General features: G+C 30.8%; 2 protein-coding genes across 3 annotated transcripts; both read right to left on the bottom strand.

Annotated features, from left to right (window-relative positions):
- Positions 1 to 3,255: 3,255 nt before the first annotated feature.
- Positions 3,256 to 5,600, bottom strand: LOC131622169 (cyclin-dependent kinase inhibitor 4-like). 2 transcript variants are annotated; one of them, XM_058893199.1, is made up of 3 exons: positions 5,063 to 5,600; positions 3,842 to 4,045; positions 3,256 to 3,717 (listed from the first exon to the last, which is right to left on the bottom strand). In XM_058893199.1, exons 1-3 carry the CDS (start codon positions 5,416 to 5,418, stop codon positions 3,648 to 3,650), a joined length of 630 nt encoding a protein of 209 aa, XP_058749182.1. In that variant the 5' UTR covers positions 5,419 to 5,600; the 3' UTR covers positions 3,256 to 3,647. The 2 variants fall into 2 exon arrangements, with proteins under 2 accessions (XP_058749182.1, XP_058749181.1); XM_058893198.1 differs by having other exon boundaries at positions 3,842 to 4,048; positions 5,063 to 5,598.
- A 2,715-nt stretch (positions 5,601 to 8,315) lies between these two features.
- On the bottom strand, positions 8,316 to 8,819 carry LOC131622194 (secreted RxLR effector protein 161-like). Its single transcript, XM_058893217.1, has one exon. The coding sequence runs from the start codon at positions 8,817 to 8,819 to the stop codon at positions 8,316 to 8,318; it is 504 nt and encodes a 167-aa protein (XP_058749200.1).
- Between the last annotated feature and the right edge of the window lie 1,482 nt (positions 8,820 to 10,301).

Here is a 10,301-nt window from a genome sequence, read left to right on the forward strand (position 1 = left end):
GAAGTTGGAATCATCATGACTCATGTACATGCAGAGTTCTGAAGAGACGTGAGACATGCTGGGGAAAAGTAGTAATGATTACAGTGACGTCAGTGCACTACTTTGAACAGTGTCGGCGAAAGATTTCTCAAAAAACACCATTTTCTCAAGTACCAAAATGTTTAGTCGACCATGGCATTGGGGGGGGGGGATTTAATAGCTGAAAATTTCGACATTAAGAGTGGGATCTGGATTTGAAGACCAATTTGTAATGAACAATGAAGTATGGTCGTCGACTATTTCCAGTCGAACTAATGTTTTGTCTCATTCTCAAGGACTTAACATATTTTGGAGTTGTTTTCCACACAACAACTATTTCAACTACGAGCGGTTATTTCGGTTATCAAAAAATTAGATCAAATAACGGCTATACACAAGAGTTTGAAGGCTGAGACATGTGGAAGTAAGTCATCAGCCTCGAAGTCACGTAACAAAGATACATGTCGAGCATGCACGAAGCAATTATAGAAGACAATTACAAGTCTAGTAGTATATATAGGTAATTTCGGTGTCAGGATTAGGGGTCACAAAGTTCACTTACAACATTTCAAAACTTAAAGTATATGCATTCAAAGAGAAACAAGTTTGTGAGAGAATATATGATTTTGTATACCGTCTTTTCATTTTTTTACGTATTTTATTGAAGCATTTTCTTTTATTTAACTTACCTTGTTGTCTTTTCCTTTACTTTTACTTTATTATACATTCAACCCGACTCAATCGGTATTTTCCTTTTCACCTCTTCTTAAATTTACAATCGAATTAATGAATACTCAGAACAAATATAAAATTTCTACACAAATATATCTTATGATTTACTAGTTGATCTCACAAGTAACCATCTTTGTAGGCTAGCGCTTGTTTACTAAAAATACTGGTAAATAGAATTATACAATATGAACTCGCATTAGATGTATGTCTCAATTCTACATTCCAAAATAAACCAGCTCAAAGTATTTGATGTGAATGGAACAAAAACACTATAAAATACAACAAGTAAGATTTAAGAGCCATATGCTGTCTTTGTTTTCACACGAAAAATGACATGTATGAAATTCATTGATGACTTGATTGTCATTTGAAACACAATTTTCGTAAAAGTGATGAGTATGAGTTTCTATTTTTGAGCATGAAAATATATTGAATAGGTTTGGATTTTATCTCTACATACATAGTTCTTAGAATTTTGGTTGAACCTATTCACTTAAAAAAATATATATTCAAATTCTATATTATCTTATGTGAGACACTTATGAAAATTTAATAAATTCAAATAGCAAATTATATCTTAAATCTAACTCTAATACTATCTTAAAAGGAAACGGCTACTTATCAAGAAAAACATTATCACGATAACATCACGATGTTATTGCTGCTTTATTAATACCCACCCTACCTTTATTAGAGATATTCATGTATTTTATTAAATCCAATATCTAATGGTTAAAAATTGTTCCTAATGTATTTGTGATGGATTATGTCGCAAAAAATAGCACCGTTCATCTTATAATTTCGTCTTATAATTGTGGGTTGACCTAATTCGATCTACAAAACAATTTTGTAAGACAAGAATATTCTTTTTAATAGGTATTTTGGACCTAGCAGGATAAATTGTTTTTTCATAGACAATTTAGGTCTAGCAAGTTACAAGAATTTTTTTTACAGACAATTTGCACCGTTTTTTCATAGACAATTTAGGTCTAGCAAGTTACAAGAATTTTTTTTACAGACAATTTGCACCTAGCAGAATATGAACCTGAAACTAGGGGCGTGTATGGTTGGTTATTTTCAAAAACCAAACCATAACCATTTTAAAACCATTTAAATGGTTTGGATTTATAACCATAACCACATTTTAATTAAAACTGGTTATAAATTTGGTTATGATTATATAACCGGTTTTTAAAAAAAAAATCAATTTTAAAAATTATATTTTTCGAAATTATTTTTTAAAAAAATAAATAAATTTATTTTGAGAATTAAAATATTTGGATTTAGATAATAACCGGATTATAATCAAATCCAAAATAATTTAACCGGTTAATAACCATTTAATTACATCCGGATTACATCAATGGATAATCAAACCATTAATAACTAAACCGGTTAATAACCATTCAATTATATCCGGATATTTAAGAGTGGTTTAGGTTTGATTATGGATTTGGACATCACAACCAGATATTTTACACATCCCTACCTAAAACCTTAAGAAGATTACACCCTCAAAACTCAAGTTTTACACGCACACTTGTAAAACAAGAATTGCCTTCAACTCATAAATACATATTCATATCGAATATTCCTTATATAAGATTTTTAACTATGGTAACAAGAATCCTTACTTTATTGTAGCATCAAAAGTATCTATAACACATGATAATATAGACTAGCAAGTCACATAAATACTTGAAGACAATTGTTGCAACTATATTTTTGCGAATGACCCAAGTCGTGTTCGCCGCATACTCAAACTTGGGGTATAACTTCCTTGTCAAATTTTAGAGTGGATAAATTTGAGAGAAATTTATGAGACAATGACTTAATTAGTGATTGGGACCACTTTGAGGAAAATGAATATATAATGAATGCTTCAAAAATCTCAACTCATTTTTTGTTAGCATCTCCATGAAAACAATGATGATTGTGAATTTCCACCTCTAAAAGATGGCAGCAATTATATGTTTCAAGTCAGAAAGTTGATTCATCCTAAACAAACGTGGAAATTGTGCCCCTACCTTCAAATCTCAATGAAGTACTCCGTATCATTTTCCATTTTGCAAATGCCTCCAACAATGGCGTCAAGTCATCATTATTGATTGCGTCCAACTTAACAAATATCGACTTCTGATAATTTGGGTTGAAATTTACGAATTTTTGTGTTGTTTTTTTTTACCGATTTACATTTGGATTGGGTTTAAATTTTATCACATAGATAATATAATAATATATCTTTAGCCCATATATTCCAATTTAAGGGGACATGATTACAAAGAAAACAAAATTTCACTCCTAGCTTAGCATTGCCCCACACTATTGGACGATAAAAACCAGCAGAATTTAGCAATATATAGCTAGAGTCCACAGAAACAACAGCTAGGTAATATTATCTAAAACAAAGGCAAGATTCAGTGTTTCTTGCTAGAACAATGCCAATTTTTCGATATAGAACTTTACAAAAAATGACAAAAGAAATGACAGAACATTATTGCTACATGAGGGAATCTGGTCTTTATTTCTAAGAGTTTGTTCAAGTTCCATCAGTACAAGTATAGACAAAAGAAGAGTAAAATACAAGAACAAAAGGAAATTCCTGTAACCTCATACAGACCTAATTTGATTTTTATCCCCTAAATCCTACAACTACAGCCCCTTTTTTTCCCTCTTTGATGATCTGTTAGACAAAGGACTTTGTATAGTTGTGTTTGTAATCAACACCTCTGTAAAGTTACAGATCATTAGTCTACATATGTTGAAAAGTCCTACTTTCTTTACAAGTAAATAGAAAAGTGATGGAAAATGGAAATAACACCACCACCCATTTCAACAAACTCTAAACACTGCTACTTCAAAGATGTTTGATGCAACACTTAACACTAGCTTGTCTTCTAGGGTGTTATTTTTTCCCATTCGTAACGCCCTGGGAGTGGCATCTCTGTCACAGGATCAAAGTTGTACCTGGAATTCATAACCAACACAGAAACAAATACATAAATTAGTTAATGAAACAAATACATAAATTAGTTAGTGAGGGGCAACGCAAAAGCCACAAAACTAAGAAAACCAAACCAATAGAGCATACTTCTCCATGAACTTCTTTTGCTGTTCCGCTTCATTTTTAGCAAAGAATTCATCCATTTCCCGTGTAGATGGGATAACAGTTCTAGTTGCACGCTCCGCTCTGCGATGAGCGTCAGTTGAAAAAGTACGCTTGGTAGTCGAACTAGGAGTCCTGAGAACGTCTGGGTTCCTTATCAAATTGACGGGTGTGGTTTCCCGGGTGCTTCTGCTGTAAGCAATAAATAGACAGCAATTTCAACATTCATAAACTACAAACACTAACACAACAATATTTCAAGTGAGATTGCATATGAACAGAATTCAAAACATTGAGTTATTAATTATTCAACACAATTCAATTGCAACCATTTGATGATGATGAATCCAATAAAGCACATGAAATGGAAAGATTTCAATAGCTGTATAAAACTATATAGTAAAAAAAATAAAATAAAAAGTGGAAAAAGTGATGAAATTCCTGCAACTGTAAGAAAGTATCAGTACTTTCCTGCCAATAAAGTAACACTAACAATAAATAACAACTCATGACACAGAAAAAAAAATTAATCAATCAATATTTTGATAAACATTTCAAAAGTAAGCTCACATATTAAGCAATAAACACAAAGAAAAACATGAATGCATGTGATGAATGAAGATCACAAAAATTTAAAAAGAAGCAGAAAAAAGAACCCATTATAACAAGCAAAATCCAGAAGGGAATAGAAGCTGTATAAAGCAGATGCTGAAATCACTCAAAAAGGAACAACAACAGAGAACCGTTAAGCTTGAAAACAAATAACACTTCCCCAAATTCAATCATCTTTCGAACTAAAATTCGGGAAAAGAAACGAATCGAATTGCGGCATGAAGTTATGTAATTGCTAAGAGAAAGTTTCTCTCTTTTAACAGCATCATGAAATGAAATTAGAGAAAAATGGAAATATCTCAGAATCAAATTCAAGTTATCATGAACTTCAACAATAAACAAATGGTTAGAGAGGTAGTAAAATTGAAAACAGAAAGAAAGAAGAAAAAAAAGCCCTAATTTAAAATTTTAGCTAAAAAATCTAAAAAAAATAAATCAAAAAAATCCGTTGTCAGCTTTATTTCTGTAAAAAAAATAAAAATAATCAGAGAGCGCGAAAGAGAACAATCCGAATTGAAATTCAAAAAAAATTATGAATTTAAAAAATAGCGAAAAATTAAATTATAAAGAGAAAGAAGAAAAAGGAATACGCACCTCTCTCTACCTTCAAAATCCAAAACATTTTCCCCAAAGTCAGCAGCATCTTCAGCTTCAGGAGTTTTCTCCTTGGTAGGAATTGGGGATTTAGGGTTTTGATTTTGGGGCTTACTCTTCTTAGAAGAATGTTGAGGAGTGGGAGGTTTCTGAAGGCGACGACTCCGAAGCTGAAGGTAGGAATCATTAGAAACAGAGAGATCCTGATTCTGAGAAAGAGAAAGAGCTAGGGTTTTAGCACGGGTTCGAACACCGTAATAGGTGGTGGTTGTTGCGGTGGCGGTGGTGACAGTGGTGGTGGAATCAAGTAAAGGTAATTCGGATTTAGGTTTGGGTTTCTTCATGTACTTCCCCATCGAAGAAATTGAAAGAGAAAAAGAAGAAGAAAAAAATCTCGTGAAGGAAGAAGGAAACAGGGGAATATTTATATAAGAAGGTGGTGATGGATTTTGAAGAGTGGTTTTTCCGGTTATGAGTGGTTTTGTTTGTTAGGAAGAGTAGTGAGTGAGAGAAAGGAAAGAAAGGTGGGAGTAAAAGGTAAATGGGAATATTTTGAGATTTTATATTGTTAATTTCTTTAATTGTATTATGAAAAATAAGAAATTGTTTGTATTCCTTGGATATAATTTATAAAAGTGATTTGTTCAATGGTTATTCAAGAAAGTACTATATTCAATGATTTTACCTTTTATTATATAATGCTTTTTGTAAAGGTAGTTTTATTCAATTTTTTTATTTTTTTTCTATTTAAGAAAATGTTATTTATATTATTAATTTATTATATTCTTATCATCTAAAATGAGAAATTCTTTGTATGTTTATTTTTTCCCTGTAAATAAAAATGCTTTATTCAATGTCTATTGAGCTATGTACTATATTCAATTATTTTACTTTTCTTTAATGTTTTTTTTTTAGTAAAACTAGTTTAATTCAATGTTTTTTCTTTTTCTTTTTCTATCAAAAAAATTTTTTTTAATTATTATTTAATTTATATGTATGTATTTTTATTTAAAATACCTTTTTAAAAAATTATTTGTCATATGAATAAATATGGACTTAATCAATTTTTTAAGCGTGTGTTTGATTCTGCGGTGAAAAAAAAATAATTTTCAGTGAATTAATTAAGTAAAATTGATTTTGAATAAAAGTGAGTTAAAGGAAAGTGATTTATGTTTGGAGACATTTTTGCAAAAGTGAGTTGAACAATAAATTCTAGCTTTAAGTAGAATCAATTCTAGAAAGCATAATCAATTCTACTCGAGATCAACCAAACACGTCAAAATCAATTCTAGTCGTCCAAAATTAATTATAGATGCCTTAAACGTGACACCAAACATAGGCTAAATGACTTTTACCTTTATGTGTGATTTTTTCTAAGTGTAAAATTATCAAATATTTTAAAAATCGGATTGAACTAATCGATTGGAACGGGAATCAGAGCTAAATTCGATCCGAATAACTTTTTAAATTCGCTAGTGAATCAAGATCAGAATAAAATTGAAAAAGCTGTATCGAACCGTCAAAAAATTGTCAAATTGACCCATTTTTTTATAAAATATATATATATATATATATATATATATATATATATATATATATATATATATATATATATATATATATATATATATATATATATGTTAATATCAAAACTTAAAATATTGCACATTCACAAAAAATAATTTCTTATTTTTTTACCAACCTACAAACTTTTGAGTTTATACTCCGTTATAGTTTTTTTTTTCTTTCAATCACGCTTCATCATCATCATGTCGTCTCTTTTAAACATAATTACGTCATCCAATTCAATATTGATTGTCGTTCAACTCATTATTATTATTTTGTTGTCCAATTATGACTTATTTGTTGTCATTCAACTCACATTAGTCTTTAATTGTTCAATTAATTATATTATATTCTTTATTTTTTTGGTGATTCTATCATATTAAATTTAGGTATTCTTAATTATTTGAATTTTATTTTAACTATTATGTTTCTATTATTTTAATTTTAGTTTGAATTAGTTTAATTTATTTTTATTATAATTATTTGATTTGATTAATTTGATCTTAAATAAAAGTTATAATTAAACTTACAAGAAAGTTGTGTTATTATGTATGTTATTGATGTTGTTGTATTAAGTTTGTAATGAATTTTTGAATATTTTATTTTACTAAATTGTGAATTTTGAATGAAAGATTGAGTATGATATATCTATAAAATTTACTTTATATTATCAATTTATTTAATAAACAGTTCAATTGTTGGTTTAAGCAATTGAACCAATTGAACTTTAAATCGAAAGTTTCACTGATTCGACCTCTGGTTCGATTTTTATAACATTGAAAAATTCTATTGTTTAAATTATTGATTTATAAATATCAATAATTTATTTATAATAATATATAAATATGAGGTCAGAGACGATTGAAACATAGTTTAAAAATTTACACTCATAAATTCAACTAGTATACCAAATAAAGTAACTCGGCCACCTAATTGGTGTAAAATTATTTAAACGTATTAAAAGTAAATTATTATTATTATTAATAGGGTTAATGAAGTTTTTGGTCCCTCTAAATATTGCAGATTTCGTTTTTAGTCCTTCCAAAATTTTCCTTTAAGAAATCGTCCCTTCAAAATTTTTCGTCTAAACTATTGGTCCCTAACGTCAAATTTGCTAGAGATTAGCTACGACTTTAGCCACCGATTAGCTACGAAATTTGATGTTAGGGACCAATAGTTTAGACGAAAAATTTTGGAGGGACGATTTCTTAAAGAAAAATTTTGGAGGGACTAAAAACGAAATCTTCAATATTTAGAGGGACCAAAAACTTCATTAACCCTTATTAATATTATTAATTTTGATTAATTAAAGTAAAATTTATAAATTTTATGTTAGTGCAAGAGACACTTTTAGTGAGGAGAGAAAGAAGGAGTAATAAGGAAATAAGAATTATATTATTCAATTGAATTGTACAAATAATGATACAGACTATGACTATTTATATATAACCCTAATTGAGCTTGGGCTTACACAACTTGGATTATATTTGATATTATTAGATTAGATATTATTGATATTATATCTTATATCTAATTAATATATCAATCCCAATAATATCTCAACATACCTGTTATAATCCAAGTTGTCGAACATACTCTAAAAGTAGTCAATCTGAACTATTCCTAATTTCTTTCTCAAATTTAGGAATATGTCGATATATAATACTTTGGTGAAAATGTCGGTCAATTATGCTTCACTTAAGCAATGTCTAACTACAAGTTCACCTCGATTTACCTTTTCCCTCGAGAAGTGAAATCTAGCTTCGATATGCTTATTTCTTCCATGTAGAACTGGATTCTTCGCCAAAATTATGGCTGACTTGTTGTCGATTTGCAACACAGGTGGTTTCTTTACTTCGACCTCAGTTTCTTCAAGTACCGATCTGGTCCAAATTGCTTGACATGCAGCATAGGATCCTTCTATATATTCAGGTTCACACGATGATAATGCCATCACTGGTTGTTTCTTCAAACACCATGAATTTGGGACACCAAATACTTGAAAGAAATATCCAGTTGTGCTTTTTTTATCTTCCTTATCTCTACGCCAATCAACATCTGAAAAATAAGTGATTGTTGCTTCTTTGCCTTTAGAGTCTTGTCGAAATAGAATTCCATACTCTATCGATCCTTTTAAGTATCTTAGAATTCTTCTTGCAACCTTCATGTGTGACACTCTTGGTTCACTCATCTATATGCTCACTAATCCGACTACGAAATCTATATCATGTCAACTGTTACATATATACCTTAGAGATCCCATAATTTGCTTGAATAAAGTTACATCGACTTTGTCTTCCTCTCCATTCTTCTCCAACTTCACATTTGGTTCGACAAGTGGGGATGCAGGATTCGAGTCATCCATTCTAAATCTCTTGAGTATCTCTTTAACATATTTTCTTTGATGTAACAACATACCTTACTTCGATATTTGAAATTACATTCCTAGGAAATAAGACAATTTTCCCTGATCCGACATTTCAAATTCCTTCATCGTCAGCTCTTTGAACTTTGACAAGTTATCCAAGCTACTTCCAGTTACTAGCAAGTCATCAACATATAACCAAATGATTTTAATGTCTTGTGCTACAACCTAAACATAGACTACATATTCTGATTTGAATTTTACAAATCCCAATTCGATTAAGTATGAGTTAATCTTCTTGTTCCATGCCCTAGGTGCCCGCTTTAGGCCATAGAGCGCTTTGTGCAACTTATATACTTTACTCGCTTCCTTCTGAATCACAAACACTAGAGGTTATGTGACATAGACCTCTTCGTCTAAAGGACCGTTCAAAAATATTGATTTCACATCTAAATGAAATGTCGACCAGCCTCGACTACATGCCAAGCTACCACTAGTCAAACAGTTCCAATCTTGCTACTGGAGCAAATACTTTAGAGTAGTCGAGTCTTGCTCTTTGAAGAAATCCTCGAGCTACTAATCTTGCTTTATGTCTTGTTATCGACCCATCAGCATTGTGTTTCAATTTGAACACCCACTTTATGTCGATAACTTTTGTATGTGCTGGCAATTCGACTAACTCCCATGTGTTATTTCTTTAGATTGCCTACAACTCTTCGCCCATAGCTAACTTCCACTGTTGAATCTTTAAAGCCTCGCTATAGTTAATTGGTTCAGCACCTACAAGTAAAGCAAAATGAACTAATTCTCCATCTGGTGCGACTTCATCGTCACCGACCACCTCAAAATCTTGAAGTCTAGTGGGCCGAACTCTAGTTCGTCGAGGTATTTGACTTGTTTCATCCACAATCTCTTCGACTTTGACTGTATTAGGAATGTCAGTAACTGCTTTAACTTTGACTTCACCTGGGTTTTCAGCAATTCCTTCGACTTCGACTTCACTAGTTTCTTCATCGAACTCAAAGCTCATCAATGGCTTGTTAACCGAATTATTCGAATTCCAATCCCATACATAATTTTCCTCGATCACAATATCTCGACTCAACATAATCTTCGCATTAACTGGACTGAATAACCTGTATGCACCAATCTTATGATATCCTACTGGAATCATAGGTTCACTCTTGTCATCAAACTTCCTTCTTCTTGCATCAGTAACATGCTTGTAACACATAGAGCCAAACACCTTCAGATGACTCGCTGATGGTCGTTTGCCACTCCACATGTCTTCAAAAACCTTATTCTTCA

This window comes from Vicia villosa, unplaced genomic scaffold (genome assembly GCF_029867415.1).
Source record: "Vicia villosa cultivar HV-30 ecotype Madison, WI unplaced genomic scaffold, Vvil1.0 ctg.000025F_1_1, whole genome shotgun sequence".
Lineage (NCBI taxonomy): Eukaryota > Viridiplantae > Streptophyta > Magnoliopsida > Fabales > Fabaceae > Vicia > Vicia villosa.

Bases quoted from the DNA above. Each gene is read 5' to 3' on its own strand.
- LOC131622194 (XM_058893217.1), bottom strand. From the start codon at position 8,819: ATGAGTGAACCAAGAGTGTCACACATGAAGGTTGCAAGAAGAATTCTA.
- LOC131622169 (XM_058893198.1), bottom strand. From the start codon at position 5,418: ATGGGGAAGTACATGAAGAAACCCAAACCTAAATCCGAATTACCTTTA. The intron at 4,049-5,062 runs GTGCGTATTCCT...TATTGCTTACAG, and splicing joins GATTTTGAAGGTAGAGAGAG to CAGAAGCACCCGGGAAACCA. The intron at 3,718-3,841 runs GTATGCTCTATT...TATGAATTCCAG, and splicing joins CAAAAGAAGTTCATGGAGAA to GTACAACTTTGATCCTGTGA.